The 17,153-nt window shown below is 35.9% G+C and overlaps 1 protein-coding gene and 2 long non-coding RNA genes across 6 annotated transcripts in view; 1 reads left to right on the top strand and 2 right to left on the bottom strand.

Annotated features, from left to right (window-relative positions):
* LOC107622909 lies at nucleotides 83-12,942 on the bottom strand. Its single transcript, XR_001616297.2, has 3 exons — nucleotides 11,756-12,942; nucleotides 2,481-2,483; nucleotides 83-458 (listed from the first exon to the last, which is right to left on the bottom strand). It is a non-coding gene; the product is annotated as an uncharacterized LOC107622909 (long non-coding RNA).
* On the top strand, nucleotides 8,083-8,737 carry LOC110268546. Its single transcript, XR_002356697.1, has 2 exons — nucleotides 8,083-8,392; nucleotides 8,465-8,737. It is a non-coding gene; the product is annotated as an uncharacterized LOC110268546 (long non-coding RNA).
* Nucleotides 14,200-17,153, bottom strand: part of LOC107622908 (probable serine/threonine-protein kinase PIX7) — a 4,691-nt gene continuing 1,737 nt past the window's right edge. For all 4 annotated transcript variants that reach the window (XM_016324982.2, XM_016324983.2, XM_021114903.1 and 1 more), the window contains 5 exons: nucleotides 16,978-17,113; nucleotides 16,190-16,326; nucleotides 15,982-16,105; nucleotides 14,673-15,177; nucleotides 14,200-14,563 (listed from right to left, as the gene is read on the bottom strand). In XM_016324982.2, coding sequence (XP_016180468.1) covers nucleotides 14,554-14,563; nucleotides 14,673-15,177; nucleotides 15,982-16,105; nucleotides 16,190-16,326; nucleotides 16,978-17,113 — 912 coding nt within the window. In that variant the 3' untranslated portion in view covers nucleotides 14,200-14,553. The remainder of the gene's footprint in view (nucleotides 14,564-14,672; nucleotides 15,178-15,981; nucleotides 16,106-16,189; nucleotides 16,327-16,977; nucleotides 17,114-17,153) is intronic.

Genomic DNA, 17,153 nt, shown 5'->3' with positions numbered 1-17,153 from the left:
ATAAATTTGTTATTTTATTTTTAATCTATCAAAGTTATAAATATAAGAAAGTTTCAAGAATTTAATAGACAAATGACCTTTAAGCATATGCATCAATCTTTATTGTCATTAGTCTCTCAATTATAGTTGCGAAAATTTTGTCCAATGGCGACTATTCAAAGTAGTCTTCCATATTCCACTTGTGCACCAATTTGATTTTTTAGATTCTAATTGCATTAATTTAATCTTTTAGATTGACTTTTAGACGACATACTAATCTCTCAACTTATTTTTGGAGTGAGTCAGCTGAATTGTTGATGTGACATCATCAATAACCCCTACATCATCACTAATTCCTACATCATCATCATCATCTTCCTACATCCCTTGTCATCCCTAATTCCTTGAACCATCACCACAACTATCATTCCTAATCTGCCACTATATCACCACCACACCCTCCTTTGACTTTGGGTCCACTGATAGGGGTAAAATCGTCAGTAAAGATTTTTATAAAAATAAACGCGTTGTAAGTATAGTTTCAAATCGACAATTAGACCTCAATCAATATTTAAATTGTTTGTCACAAATACGAACCTAATAATATTTTCGAAGTATTAAAACCTCGGGTCGTTTCTCAAGAAATTGCAGGAAAGTGCAGTTTATTAATGGTTATGAGATTGTATCTTTTTGGGTTTTGTAATAAGAAACAAGAAAGTAAAATGGTAAAAAAAAATAAACTAATAACTAAGAAAGCTCTTAGCAAGGAAAGAGAATTAGAAGTCCTATCCTCATTATCATTATCAATTGTGATGATAAATGTGAATTGCCTTCACTTAGTTAACCTCTACCCAATGGAGGAAGGTCAAGTGCATACAATCAACTTGAGTTCACAAGTGCTAGTCAACTCAAAGTGAGAGACTAGCTTTGGTGAAGTTCAAGCTAACCGGCAATCTTCAATTACTAATCAACAAAAGAGTTTTGATAACTCAAGAGTCTCTAAATAATCTATCCAAGTTAAGAATAGAAAAATCTAATTTAAAATCCAACCAAACATTTTATCAAACACTTGGAAGGCGTAAAATAAAAACATAGAAAACTGACAAGATATAGAAAAATCTAAAACTAACCAAAGCAAAGAGATAACAATAACAAAGCAATTGAACAATAAGAAATATGAAACATAAATTGCATTAATGAAAATTGAGAGTAACACATGAACTCAGAAACTAAATTAGCAAAATATAGGAATCAACAGTAGCGGATCTTGAAACAAAATTTTGGGGGGCCAGATAGAAGATAATTGTTAAGATGCTTTTGATATGAATCCCATTGAAGATAAATTTATCTAACCTCATTTCTCTGATTTGGGTGATATTGTCAAATTTAAAGCCGTTTTTTAAGGTCTCGTTCCAAAAAATTAAGGTCAAACTCATCAGATGCAACTCTTTAAACTTTTAAAGGTTGTATCTCACTTTCTTCATAATTTATTAAAGTAAAAGAACTATCTACAAGTGTTGATATTATAAAAGTTATATGTTCTCTTTCTTGAATATTAGCCTTCCTCTTAAAAAATTGTATCAATTCTTTAGTTTTTCACAATTATTTTATATAAAAATTTGAATATATATCCTGTAAAATATGTAAAAAAGAAGTTAGAAGAACAAATATTAAAATTTATAATATTTATTGAATTTTTTTATCAATTTATACAAATACAATAATATTAATACTTATTGAATATTCTAATATTTTTTATCATATAAAAAATTAAATTAAATAAACAATAAAATATAAAATAATATCAAATTACATAAATAAAAAATACCTAATTTTTTATATTTGAACTCAAAGGTAGAGGGAGTATTATTTATTGAATAGAGATGAAGATTGAACTTTAGTATTTTAAGTCATAATAAAGTATTTGAGTCAACTGAACTATTTTTTATTTTTTGAAAAAGTACTACTAATTTTTTTAACAAAAGTTTGGGGGGCCATGGCCCCCCCTTGTCTCAACTAAGCTCCGCCACTGGGAATCAACAAGAGAAGTAGATAATTAAGTGGTAGAACAAATAAAGGTAGAAGAAACCTAAATTAGAGTAAGGTAGAAATCTGAAATTGAGAAGAAATAAACCTAAAAACCTAAAACCTAGAGAGAGGAGAGAGCCTCTCCCTCTAAAAACCTACATCAAAACCTAATAATTATGTGAATGAAAGTTAAGTGAATAGAATGATTGAATTTCCCTTTCTAGCTCTACTCTGTAGCCTCTAATTAGTAATTTCAGGCCTGAAACTGGGTCAAAAATAGCCCAAAAATTGCCCCCATCATTTTCTGTAAATTGCAGCACATGATGCTCGTCACGCGTACGCGTTGCTGAACAAATTCCTGGTCACGCGTATGCGTCATTCATGTGTATGCATCACCTAACTGCAAGGCAACTATGACAAATTGCATATTATTTTGAAAGCCCCGGATGTTAGCTTTCCAACGCAACTGGAACCGCCTCATTCAAACCTCTGTAGCTTAAGTTATGATCGATTTAGTACAAAAAGGTCAGGATTGACAGCTTAGCAATTCTTTCAATTTCTTGTGTTCCTTCCACTTTTGCATGCTTCCTTTCCATCCTCTAAGACATTCCTGCCCTATAAACCCTAAAAACACTTAACAAACATATCACGGCATTGAATGGTAATAGGAGAGGATTAAAATTAGCAAATTTAAGGCCAACGAAGCATGTTTTCAATCATAGCACAAAATTAGGAAAGAAAATGTAAAACATGCAAATTTTATAAATAAGTGTGAGAATAATGGATAAAATCCACTCAATTCAGTACAAATAAACCGTAAAATAGCAGTTTATCAATCTCCCCACACTTAAACATTAGCATGTCCTCATGCTAAGCTCAAAAGAACCATAAGAGTGAAGAAGAATGGTAAGACTTATTAAATGCAACCTATCTATATGAATGTAACTACATTCAAAAAATGATTCTACCTACTTGGTTAAAAGTAAATCAAATTCTCCAAGAACAATTATAAACTAGATTCCACTAATTCAAATAATAAAATGAAGTACAAATAGACTTGCAAGAAGAAAGCTCGTGAAAGCCGGGAACAAAGAATCGAGCATCGAACCCTCACCAGAAGTGTATACACTCTAATAACTCTAGTGTTTAAGGTTCGATTCTCTCAATTCTCTACTAATCTTACTTTCTAAGACTTGCTCTTCTTCTACCAATCAACAAAATTGTAATGCACAAATACACATATCAAGAGGTCTTTTAAGGGTTGTAATGGGGTTAGGGTCAAGGTAGGATTGTATTTGGTCAAGTGGACTAAAATCTGAATCCTTGATTAACCTAAACTTTTCACCTAACCTAAGACAAGCCATGTAATCAAAATACAAAACCGAACTACCCATTAACTATGTTTTCCACATATTCATGCATCCCAATTTTGAGTACAGTGCATATGCATTGCTATCACCATTTACTTTGGGGCATTTTGTCCCCTTTTTATTTATTTGCTCTTTTTTTCTTTTTTTTTCTCTTTTTTTTCTTTATGCATATGATTAAGGTATTGAATGCATAAATATGTCCTCATCATTCTTTTCACATTTTTCCAAAAAGTATACAGCACCCAATTCTCAAACCGAATGTTCCCAAACCCAATTTTCCCACACTTAATTCATGAGCACTCTCACTAGTCTAAGCTAACTAAGGATTCAAATTAAGGACATTATTGTTTTTCACTTAGAGTTAATAATGTGCTAAAGTAAAGAACAAAAGGGGTGAAATAGGCTCAACATTGGTTTGCAAAGGATAATGAAAGGGTGAGGCCATATAGGTATGTAAGCTCAGTGAAATAAAGGCCTCAATCACATAAGTGCATGCATACATCAAACAATAAAAATATAGAATCAAGCAAGACAAAGATCACAATTTTAGAAAGAACAACACACTAAAACAGAATATTGGTTGATAAAATGCAACCAATCAAATAGGCTCAAAAATCTCACTGGTTTTGTGTGTTCGAGCTCTAAAACCATGTTCCAAATTAAATATCTTCAAATAAGTTCAACAAAAATTTGAATTCAAATTAGTGAAATGCTCTAGAAAGTTTCTTGAAAAAGAAAATATTACTTAAACCAAGTAGTAGCTAAATGCAAGTAACTAACTGACCATGCAATCTATCATGCAATGCAACAACTCAGTAACAAAGAAAACTAAACATTGGTATTGAAAAGAAAGTGACTAACCCACGGAAGTTAGTATCGACCTCCCCACACTTAAAGATTGCACCGTCCTCGGTGCTTGAAAAGGTGTGCAAGTGGACGGGTTGCAATAACTGATGAACCGTTTTCCAAAGATTGTGCGGCGTGACTTGCTTGTCGCCCCATTTAAAAGTTTTCCATTTTCCTTCTTGATGGCCATCCTGAAAGAAGAGAAAAAAGGAAGAAGGATAACCCACAAATAAAGATATGTAAACAAATAAAATATGGGTGGGCTAATGCCAAATAAGAATGAGGTTCTCAACTACATGGTAGCTACAACATGCAAGTAAGAAAACAATGTAGGCGAATGGCATATCAATATTGCAAGAATTGCAACAATGAGGGAGAGAGAGTGGGTCATGAAAGACAATATAAGTTCATATCAATGCAAAAGGGGTACAAGTGTCATAAAAGAATAGCATTGACCCATAAATAATATCACCCAACAATATAAAATAAGTCACTAAGCACCAAAATAATGGAAGAAATATTCAGCAGGTGAATAAGAACATTTAACACCAATAAAAAAATAACAAATATAGAAAAAAAATAAAAACATGCACAAAGATAAAATGCAATGAATGAAAGTATGAAAATGCAATAAGTAAAAGAGAATGAAAGAGAATAAGGATGAGAAGTTAAAGGAGAAGGAAGTGAGAAAGGAAGAGGAAAGAATAAGAGAGGAGAGAAGAAAGAAGAAGAAAGGAATCCACGAAATGACGCGTAAGCGTCACTCACGCTTACGCGTGAGTGAGCAGAAATCCAAGTGACGCGTAAGCGTTGGTCACGCGTACGCGTGATCACTCGTTGTGCTAGACGCACGATTCCAGCATAGTACCGACACAACTCTCGGGTTGTTGTACTGGAGTGCGCCAATTTTTCATACGACGCGTACGCGTCGCGCACGTACACGCGTGAAAGGAGAAAATTGCTGGCAATGCGTTCGCGTGGGTCACGCGTATGCGTGGGTTATGCATACGTGTGGGTCACACGTACGCGTGGGATGGGTTGTGCGCCAAGCACCCCTCCCGCGCGGTCCTGGCAAAACTCTCTGTCCAGGTCGCGCTGTCACGCCGTTCCAGCACGGTTTTAGTTACGAACCAAAATTGGGCGTCGATGCGTACGCGTTGGTCACGCGTACACGTGACAATGCCTCTTTTTTTTTTGTAAAACATACAAGCTATCAAAGTAATGCCAAACATCATCAAACAACTTAAACTAAATAAACCTAACTAAAAATAAAAATGCAACTTATTACCAATATAAACAAAAGGGAAAATAGAAAGAATTTACCCTGGTGGGGTGTCTCCCACCTAGCACTTTTAGTTAAAGTCCTTAAGTTGGACATTTGGTGAGCTCCTTATCATGGTGGCTTGTGCTGAACTCATCTTGAAACTTCCACCAATGCTTGGACTTTCAATAAGCTCCAACATTTCCAAATAAATTCACCAAGCCTTGATGAAGTTCTTTACAAGCCTTGAGCTCCCAAAATTGATCCTCTTGTATGCCGGGATCCCAAATCTTGTTTCTACACCTGTCTTTAAGTTGATCATCATTGTTTCAACCGGGTGGCAAGTAATCCGAATCCTCACTGAGGCATCCCAACAACTTCCTGGACCCAATCAACTGAGAAATATACCAACCATTACACTTAGACCTTGAACATCCAACCATAACAAACCTAGGATTGTGTTGCCAACCACTAACCGTCCTCCTTTTACTCTTAAAACCACAAAGAGCTCGAAGTTGCCCATCCGTTTCTAACAAAGCATATTCAAGTGGGAAAGTAAAGTTTAAAGATGTGAATTTTACCCACTTGAATATTGTGTTGGATGGCAATGGCTTGGGGATGGGTATTTCCAATGATTTTGCAAGCTCCACTCCATTGTGCTCTTCTTTGATGGCTTCCACCTCTTGACACGCTTCTTCAACTTCAAATTCAAACTTCTTGGAGGGAGGTTCTATGCCTTGAGATTCCCATGGAGGTTCCGCATCTCCTAAGTCTTCAACCACTTCTTCCTCTTCAACAATTATAGCTTCCTCCAATTGTTCCAATACAAAATCCAATTCCTCCTTGATGACTTCCACCTCTTGACAACTTTCTTCAATTCCCACTTTCTTGTTAACTTCTTCCAACTCTTCCTCAATGATCAAGTCATGTGTTGGAGGGTGTGCACTAAGGGTGTTCAAAACCGATCTAAACCGAACAAAACCAACCAACCAAACCAAACAAACCGAAAACCGAACAAACAGAAAACCAAAAAAACCAAAAAAATTATATTTTGCTATTTTTTCTGCGGTTTGGTTCGGTTTTTGGTTTTAATAATGAAAACTGGAACCGAACCGAACCGAACCGGTAACTTAAAAAACCCTAAATATAAAACCCCCCAACCCCAAGTAGCCGCCACTCCCACACTCAGCAAACCTAGTCTCCACTCCCCAACTCTCTCCACTCTCCAGTCTCCCCTCGAGTCTTTGACCATTTCACGGCGCCAAAAACTCCTCCTCCCACCCTCCACAGAGCCGTTGTCCTCTCATCCACTGACGTTGCCAAATAGCACCCTCTTAGTGGCCCTTCCTCGTCAGTCTTCACGCTTCCCTCTTCTCGCTTCTCGGTGCGGTCCTTCCTCTTCCGACCTTCCTCATCGCGCTTCCCTCACCTTGGTAGGACTCTGTCTGTTCCTCACTTCCTTGTCGTCCTCCACGCCCAGTAGCCGCGTCTCCTCCAAGCACCAGGAGCTGTGTCGTCCTCCACGAACATCATTCTTCGTTTCTTCCAGGACTTAAGAGGAGTCACCAACATTTGATTCCATTCAATTCACCCTTCACAAACCCTAATTTTCAACCAGGTAAGTTCCACCTAGTTTTCTTTTTTTTTTTCCCTTTCAGCATGCTCTTCTAATATCGAACCCTAGGGTTTATGACACATAGAATTTGCTGGAAGTTCTGTGTAATTTGTGAATCTGTGAATTGTATAATTATGTTTTTATGATTCTGGTTTTAGCTATGTTTGTCTTTGTTTGTGTCTCTCAACTTGTGAATTTGTGATGCTATGACTTGCCTTGTTTTGTTTGGCTAATTTTTCTTTTTTTATCTTTTAAATAGTATTAACTTCCTGATTTGATTAGTTTTGTTTATTCTAGTTTTAGTTTTATATGAGCTTGCTTGAATTTGATATTTTTTGTGTTGATCACTTGAATCCTTTTCTGATTGAATGTGCTAACTAAATTTGAAGGTGCATTTGAAAAGAGATATTATTAGTTTACATTTATTCTGCATTCTATTTCATCTGCATTATCACTATTAAAAACAATTGTCTTGTTTACAAAGGTACCATTGTAAAGATAGCATCTCTTCAATCTGTGTTAATCACTGATGAGCAGAGTGAGCATGAAAGATGGCACCAACTCTACCTTGGACCTTTTGATGGGATTCTTAGTAGCAGCTTGACTTGTCCGAGTTGCTCATCCCAGGAATAGAAGGCTTTCAATGCAGTTCTCTTACCTTTACTGTTAATTGCGTGTACACTTTATGTATTGTCATACAGTTTTGGTTTGACATTGTTGCATTAGGAGGAGAAAGGTTCCAAGGTAATCGAAATGGCTAAAATAGGAGAAATGTTAGAATTAACTAATTGGTTTTGTACGATTACATGGGATAGATTTTAGAAGCTAAGAAAATACTCAGTTGTAGCTCTATCTAAAGATAATGGTACTTCTAACCTTTATTTCTAATGTAAACATTTTCTCGTATATGTCTGAAATTTTAATTTAATTTCAAACTATATAGCTGTTTGTTTTGTAGATCCCAATTAACTTAGAACAATTTGATTGTTTGCCTTTTTCACCTGTGCTTAGTGGTTCCACCCTGGTGAGTTTCAAAAATTTGGCACCAATTATATTTTTGTTTTAATTTCACTGTTATTTCTTGGGGAATTAAAGTTCTGAAGCAGCTAAGTATTGCTCGATGTCCAAGGGTATGTGTTCCATTTCTTTGATCAGCTTGACATACTTGTTCAATGATACAGTTAGCTTTGGATCTCCTAATTGCTTGAAATGTTTGGATCTCTGTTTGCAGATTTATGCATTTTGTTGAAAAGAGTTCATATGAATAACTTTGGAGAACCTATCAAATTGTAGGTATTTTTAATGTTCAGTGAATCATGATGTTTATGGGCTAGAAATATCCTTTCCTATTGTTTCAATCTGTAGAAATTTACAGGATACAAAAACAAAAAATAGCATATAAATGGTCATGAAAGAGTTTGTGTTATGATTATGGATTGATGCTGCACCAGTTCCTCTTCCAAATGAATCTACAAGCATCAGATCTCCGTCTGCATTGCCTGCTGTGCCAGCTCCTCGTAGCTCCTCATAGAAACACTGGAAATTTATATTTATTTTTTGTTAAACTTCGTTAATTATCGTATGTTAATTTCTTTTGTCGTTGAATTTCATTAGATCAAGACTTTGTTAGTTATTGTGTATTTGTGTTTGTTGATTTCAACGTTATGATTTGTGAAATAGTATGGTAGTATTTTTTTTAATTGATTGAAAAACCCAACAAACCGAACCAAACTAAACCGAATTTAATTAGTTTGGTTTGGTTCGGATGGTCTTAGTAAAAAAACTGAACCAAACCGAACCGCATGTTAATTAAATAATTGGATCGGATGACTTTTCTCTAAAAAATCGAACCAAATCACACCGCGAACACCCCTAGTGTGCACATTCCTCCTCAACATTGGTTTCACATCCGATGGAAGAGGTTTCAACAAGATCTTTAATGTCACTTAGTGTAGAGTTGTCTTCAATGATGGAACTTCCCTCTTGTTCATCCTCCCCTAATCCTTCAACTTTTTCTTCATCTTCAAGGGTCTCTACCTCCTCCACCTTTTGGGTCTCCTCTTGCTTCTCTTGAAGTATGGATGCATGAATCTGATCCATTAAGTCCCTAAGACGATCCCTTCTCTCTTGTTCCATGTCAATAGCATAATTGGGATCATGTTGCTCTTGGATTGATGGATATGGATGTTCTTTCATGGAGGGTGGTGGTGGGATAGAGAGATCATTATATGGTTGAAAAGGAAGTGCACTAGAGCTTGAGGATTGAGTATTGGAGGTAGAAGGTTGATCAATACGAGATATAAGAGCTTGGAGAGTGGAGGTGAGACCAGTGAGAGTAGAGGTAAGTGTGGTTTGAAGCTCTCTTTGCCCTTGGTGAATAACACTAAAGGTATCATCTATGGGAGCTTGGGGTGAATAGAAGGGTTCATTTGTTGGGAGAAATGGCTCATAATACGAAGGTGGTTCTTCTTGATAAGGATATGGAGATGGCGTATATTGAGGTGGTGGTTCTTGGGAGTAAATGGGTTGGAATTGGGGTGGTTCTATGTATGGTTCGTATGGTTCATATGGTTCATATGGTGGTTGGTGTGGTGGATAAGGGTTAGGGTCATAAGGAAGTGTTTGATTGTAGGTGGCTTGTGAGTATGGTGGTTCAAAACTATGTTGAGGAGGAGGTTCATAGGTATATGGTGGGGTTTGTTGGTAACTACAAGGAGGTCCACCACATCCATTGTCTTCATATGCATCATGGAATGGCTCTTGCTCATAGTACGTTGGTGGAGGTTGTTGCCAAAATGGTTGTCCATAAGCTTGAGGCTCCTCCCACTTTTGATTGTCCCATCCTTGATGCGTGTTCTCATTGTAGCTTTCATTCCCTACAACATAGTTTGAACCAAACTCATAGCCAAAGGGGTGAAAATTCATAGTAGCAAATAAAAACAAAAACTAATAAAAATAAGCAACAAAGTCCTAAAACTAACAAAAACTAACAAACAAGCAAAAAGTAAATATATACAATAACCAATAATAAGGCACACATTTGCAATTCTCCGGCAATGATGCCAAAAATTGATGGAAAAAAATCATCGGTAAAGATTTTCACAAAAATAAGCGCGTTGCAAGTATAGTTCCAAACCAAAAATTATACCTCAGTCAATATTTAAATTGTTTGTCACAAATACAAACCCAATAAAATTAACCGAAGTATTGAAACCTCGGGTCGTCTCTCAAGAAATTGCAGGGAAGTGCAGTTTATTATTGGTTATGAGATTGTATCTTTTTGGGTTTTGTAATAAGAAACAAGAAGGTAAAATGGTAAAAAAATAAACTAATAACTAAGAAAGCTCTTAGCAAGGAAAGAGAATTAGAAGTCCTATCCTCATTATCATTGTCAATTGTGATGATAAATGTGAATTGCCTTCACTTAGTTAACCTCTACCCAATGGAAGAAGGTCAAGTGCATACAATCAACTTGAGTTCACAAGTCCTAGTCAACTCAAAGTGAGAGACTAGCTTTGGTGAAGTTCAAGCTAATCGGCAATCTTCAATTACCAATCAACAAAAGAGTTTTGATAACTCAAGAGTCTCGAAATAATCTATCCAAGTTAAGAATAGAAAAATCTAATTTAAAATCCAACCAAACATTTTATCAAACACTTGGAATGCATAAAATAAAAATATAGAAAACTGACAAGACATAGAAAAATCTAAAACTAACCAAAGCAAAGAAATAACAATAACAAAGCAATTGAACAATAAGAAATGTGAAACATAAATTGCATTAATGAAAATTGAGAGTAACACATGAACTCAGAAACTAAATTAGCAAAATATAGGAATCAACAAGAGAAGTAGATAATTAAGTGTTAGAACAAATAAAGGTAGAAGAAACCTAAATTAGAGTAAGGTAGAAATCTGAAATTGAGAAGAAATAAACCTAAAAACCTAAAACCTAGAGAGAGGAGAGAGCATCTCCCTCTAAAAACCTACATCTAAACCTAATAATTGTGTGAATAAAAGTTAAGTGAATAGAATGATTGATTTTCCCTTTCTAGCTCTACTCTGCAGCCTCTAATCAGTAATTTCGGGCCTAAAACTGGGTCAAAAACAGCCCAGAAATCGCCCCCATCATTTTCTGTAAATTGTAGCACGTGACGCTCGTCACGCGTATGCGTCGCTGAACAAATTCCTGGTCACGCGTACGCGTCACCTAACTGCAAGGCAACTATGACAAATTGCATATCATTCTGAAGCCCCAGATGTTAGCTTTCCAACGCAACTGGAACTGCCTCAATCGAACCTCTGTAGCTCAAGTTATGATCCATTTAGTACGAAGAGGTCAGGATTGACAGCCTAGCAATCCCTTCAATTTCTTGTGTTCCTTCCACTTTTGCATGCTTCCTTTCCATCCTCTAAGTCATTCCTACCCTATAAACCCTGAAAACATTTAACAAACATATCACGGCATCGAATGGTAATAAGAGAGGATTAAAATTAGCAAATTTAAGACCAAAAAAGCATGTTTTCAATCATAGCACAAAATTAGGAAGGAAAATGTAAAACATGCGAATTTTATGAATAAGTGTGAGAATAATGGATAAAATTCACTTAATTCAATACAAAATAAACCGTAAAATAGCGATTTATCATCCACACCTTCCATATCCACAACTCCTGCTAGCTTTTGTTTCAGCTTCAGCATCCACTCCGCTCTCTGCTTTCGATGTTCCGTTGGCATCAAAGACAACAATCGCGGTGTCTCACTTATCATCTCTACCACTAGTAGGTACGTCTGTTGTTCCTCACCGATTAAAGCTGACCATTCGAATCTCGCAAATCCTCATGCTTCGCGAATCCACCATCTCCCTCTTCCTCTTCTTCTTCTTATGTTGTCATGCGGATCTGGAGTTCCCCGCTCGTCGATTTGGAGTTCGACTTCAAGATAGTTCAACACCAGCTCAGAGGCCGCCTCAAGGTCTTCGACGATTATTCCTTTAGGGTTTCACAATTTGACATGCTCTCTGGCTCTAACGTTTATTGGTAGGGCTCCCTCACCTCTAATCTTGATAACCTCACCAACGAATTCGTCATTTTCGATCACTGCAACTGTTCTTCACTTTGAAACTATTTTGCGAACCTGTTTTCACTTCCAGGACTGGTGGAGAGTCATAGAGGATTGTTGGAGAGAGCGGCGGCATCGTCAATATGGGTGCAGGAGAAGATGGTGGTGGCGATTGAGGATGTCGAGGAGAGAGTGGAGGTCGTTCTGTGTCTTGAGCTTGTCGTGAGGGGGTTGGGGAAGTGGCAATGTTGGGGCGAGGGAGAGAGCATGGTGGAGCATTTGGGAGAGAGAAGGGATATATGAGGATGATGATGATGTGGAAGTTAGTGATGATATGGGGTTAATGATGATACCACGTGGTATTAGTTGTGTCACCTTAGTCGTCTGGCTATAGATTTATGCCAAAAATAGGTTGAGGGGTTAGTATGTTGCTCGAAGACCAATTTTGGAGATCAAATTAGTGCAATTGGAATCTCAAAAATTAAATTGGTGCATGAGGTGAATCTGGGGACCAATTTGAAAATTTAGTCGCCAAAGATAGCTGGCTTAGTGGAATTGGGTTAAGCCTTGAGCAAGCTTTTCCTGCAAAGTTAGGGATTCAAATTCCAAAAAGCCCATTTCGTGAAAGATCATGGGTGTGTTTGCTTTGGCATTAGAGAGGTGAAAAAACATGTTTCTTGAACATTTTAATTTTTGGTTTGGCCATTTTTTTTTTGTGAATGCAGATGAAATTTTGTTTTCAAACTCACGCAAAAAAATCTTAACTTTGCATTCACTAACTAGCATTGTGTGATTAAAAAATAATATTATAATTTAATGTCATGTCTTTTTTAGTAATTATCTATCTAAAAATAATTTTAACTAATATTATCCAAATAATATTTATTTTATCAAAATTAATTTTAGTATAGAGTTGTCAAATATAAATTATATCGACACAAACACACTCTTACCCAAAATCAATTCTATAAAATTATTTTCATTTAAACCACAGTTTGACAAACGCCGATCCAAAAACATACCATATCATTTATCATTTTAGATTTTTGGAACAAGTATTTTTATTTTTTTACTAAAATACAATTAAACACAAAATACACGTACCTGATGAATATTAAAATAATATCTTATTCGAAATGTGTAAAATATGTAGATAGAGTAACTCAACAAAATATTCGTGCTTCATGTATTTTAGGAATCAGAGATTTAGGCTGCTGCCTATATATATAATTGTGCAAATTTCATTAGCCATTAGTCATAAGTGATGATTATTACAATTCAGGTTGGTCAAAATGACAGAATGCATATGATTTTATATATGATAAAAAAGTACCTTTAAAACTTAAAGGTAAATTCTATCGCACTGCTCTCAGATCAGTTATGCTTTATGGTACAGAGTGTTGGACGGCCATAGGGAAACATGAATATAAGCTAAGTGTGACAGAAATGAAGATGTTGAGACGGATGAATGGTCATACGCGATTGGATAGAATAAGGAACAAAGATATAAGAGAGAGAGTTTGAGTAACACCTATTGTGGAAAAGATGGTAGAATCGCATGTCAAGTGGTTTGGACATGTGAGAAGAAGACCGATAGAACATCCAATCAGATGGTAGATGAGATGAAAGATGGACAAGGGATGAAAGGTAAAGGAAAATCATCCATGAAGTGGTCAAATAAGATCTATATGTAAATGGTCTCTTTATAAACATGATATATGATAGAATTCAATGACGTTGTTTGATTCATGTAGTTGACCCCACCTTGAGGGATAAAACTTTGTTATTGTTGTTGTAGGGCAGCTACGTTCTTTAATTTTTCAAATAAATGGAAAGAGTTATTAGCAATTTCAAATAACCCTTTTAAGATTCCTATTCTATCTCCTTAAAATATATAATGAGAACTCCTAAACTTAGAAATACTGTATAGTGCATACTTGCAATAGACAGAATCCATTTCTCTATTTAAAAAAAAAAAAAATCATTTATAGGTAACAATGCTCTTTCTGAACAAACAACACATTTGATACACCAATAATAAAACAAATTGCAGCTCTAAAATCAACAAAAACGAGCCCTCAAGCCTCAGCACTTGTTAAGTTGTTTCTAGTACTAGTATATGATCACATTAACATGTATGCTCTAAATAGTAGTGGAATGAGTGTAAAATTCTATCACTAATATCAGGTAATATAACACCACCTTTTTTTCATCCTTCTCTACAAAAAAATAAAATAAAAAATACATTCAGAAGGTAAGAAATCATTGAAAAGGCGGAAAAGTTAAAGGACTTGAGAAGTTCAGTGAATGACAATTCCCCACTTGAAAGCTGCATGTGCCAAATTGCTCCAAAAGATTCTGTCAATCCAGTCTCATATACTGTTTCCACACCTTAGCTGAGACTGAATTCATATAATAGATCAAACAACAGTATCTTTCAGATGATGGCCTAATTTGAGGGAACTGAATGAATAGAGAAGCAAACTCGAGATAGCGAATGGGGATTCTTACTCCTTTGGTTTTGGAGACTTGCTATAATTAAGATATGGAGAACCATGTGGAACATTTGGAGTTGACAATGTCCTTACAGGTTGACCTTTCTTTGGTAAAGCTACTAACTGCGTTTTGATGCCGTTTTTATGATTTGGCATGGAGAAAGTACGCTCGACTCGCGTGACCTGGAAGTGGTAAGAAGAAATGGCCATATCCTTAAGGTTTGGCAATGGCTTTAAACTTTGAACAACTTCACTCATCAAAGGTCTGGATTTCGGGTCGCGGCTAAGGCATTGAGCAGCTAGCTGGGCAGCTTTCTGTGCACCTTTAACCGAGAAGTGCCCTTCAAGCCGGGGATCGACTATCCGGAATAGGATCCTATGATCTCCGAGAACAGGTCTAGCCCACTCAACCAGATTGTGTTCTCCATTTGGTCTTCTCTTATCGATTGCTCGGCGGCCAGTGAGCATTTCAAGAAGCACCACTCCGAAACTGTAGACATCACTTTTTGATGTCAAATGTCCTAATCAGAATTGGTAGTTTCAGGTTAATATTAAAAAGTGCATGTTTACAACTATGATCTATCTATGCTATGCAAAAAGAATATCATTATCAATACAAAAATGTAATAATTTCAACCTTTTTTTTTCATTGAACAATATAAAATTTTAAGTTTACAAGTTTCCTTGCCCTTACTCCCCCCTCCCCCTTACACTTTTTGATGGATGTTTAAGTTTTTCAAAGCAGCATAAAAAGTTTGAAAATTGAATTGTTGAAATTGGGTCCTTTCTTTATCTTAACGAAAATGTGTTAGATAGTGATGCTAATGACAAGGATGAAGTAGGTCACATGGTTCGGCAGGAGAGAAAAAAGTCAGTGGAAGAGGTCAAAAAACAGTGCTCACTGCTCAACTACTCACCACAAAGTATAGAAATCAAAATTGTGATTGCCAGCTTGCCTATTACTTGTGCTATTTTATCTGTGATGAATTTTTAGTGCCAGGTTCTTCATTTTGTGCCTCTTGGTCATTATAATAGCTATCTTTTATTACTCTCACTCACCTAAAAACACAAGGCTAAGTTCAGAATATCTATTAGATTTTCACTTGTTTGATTTTAGCTATCACTGTGGTGATAGTAGTTAGCACCTTGATCAGCATTTTAACCATTTAAACTTCTAATTTAAGGGCAGCCTAGTACACAAAAAAGTTATGTTCACCTAAAAACTCAAAATATTATTAGCTACTTTAGGCATAAAATATTTAGTAAAGTATTAATTTCAAGAAACATTAATGTTCCACAAAGAATACAAAATGATCAAAACTCACCGGTCATGACATACTCCGGAGCAGCATAACCATATGTTCCCATGACTCTTGTTGATACATGTGTCTTTTCCCCCTCAGGGCCATCTTTGGCAAGTCCAAAATCAGAGAGCTTTGCATTGTATTCCTAAACCAATATTTCCTTTTCAGTTTTGTGGTCAAGAATGAATAAGAAATAATTACAATTTTTTCCCCTAGTTTAGCCACTTACCGCATCCAATAGGATATTGGATGTCTTGAAATCGCGATAGATTATTGGCCTCTGAGCCTCTTCATGAAGAAAAGCAAGACCTTTTGCAGCACCAAGTGCAATTTTCATTCTGATAGACCAAGGAAGCGGTAGGGGCCCTATTACATCAAACAAGGTTGTCATCAGAAAACGGTTAATCCAGACACAAAAAAACTGTTTAAGAGCATAACTCCAAGAAGTAAGAACGAAGCATTATGGGAAGAGAACCATTTTATTTTACTTTTGATTTGCTAGAAAGCATAAAACCTGTGAATTAACTATTTGTTATAAACACCAGCAACAAAAACTGGATTAAGATTGTGGTAGTAAGGAGAGGAAGAAATGTGGTGTAAATGTGTAACAAATCCAATATATTATTTAGATTATAATTTGAGTTGTTCTCTTTAATTTCCTAGAAATACAGTTTATGTTTGAGCTCGACTAGATTAACAACTGTTACTGCATAAAAAGCTACTTAGCCCAATGGCATTCATGTTCTCTTTTTGGTTTGGTTGATCTTAACTTTCATTGTGCAGTCCCCATAGACTTCAGCACAAAAGGTAATTAGAATGCAAAGTTACCCTGTAAGAATGAAAAATGATCCATTCTCCACATCATAAACAATCACACTTATTTTCAGCCAAAATTTAATCTCTATGGATGCTAATTCTGAGTTCAATATATGTGCCAAGGAAGGATTTACACAGAAATAAACAGAAGTTAGCGTAGACACAACAATCAACGATAATAAAGTAAGGTTAGTAGTGTACTTCTAAAGAGGTGATTCTCCAAACTGCCTCGGGGCATAAACTCGTAAACCAATAATCTCTGGTCATCTTCTATACAGAAACCAATCAATTTAACAAGATTAGGATGGACAAGATCACCAAGATAGTTTAATTCAGCCTGCAAAGAAAAGAAAATTGACAAAATGTTAACAAAGCAG

Source organism: Arachis ipaensis, chromosome B10 (assembly GCF_000816755.2).
Source record: "Arachis ipaensis cultivar K30076 chromosome B10, Araip1.1, whole genome shotgun sequence".
NCBI lineage: Eukaryota > Viridiplantae > Streptophyta > Magnoliopsida > Fabales > Fabaceae > Arachis > Arachis ipaensis.
Note: the sequence above shows the minus strand (reverse complement) of the source record. Positions and strands in the feature narration are given on the sequence as shown.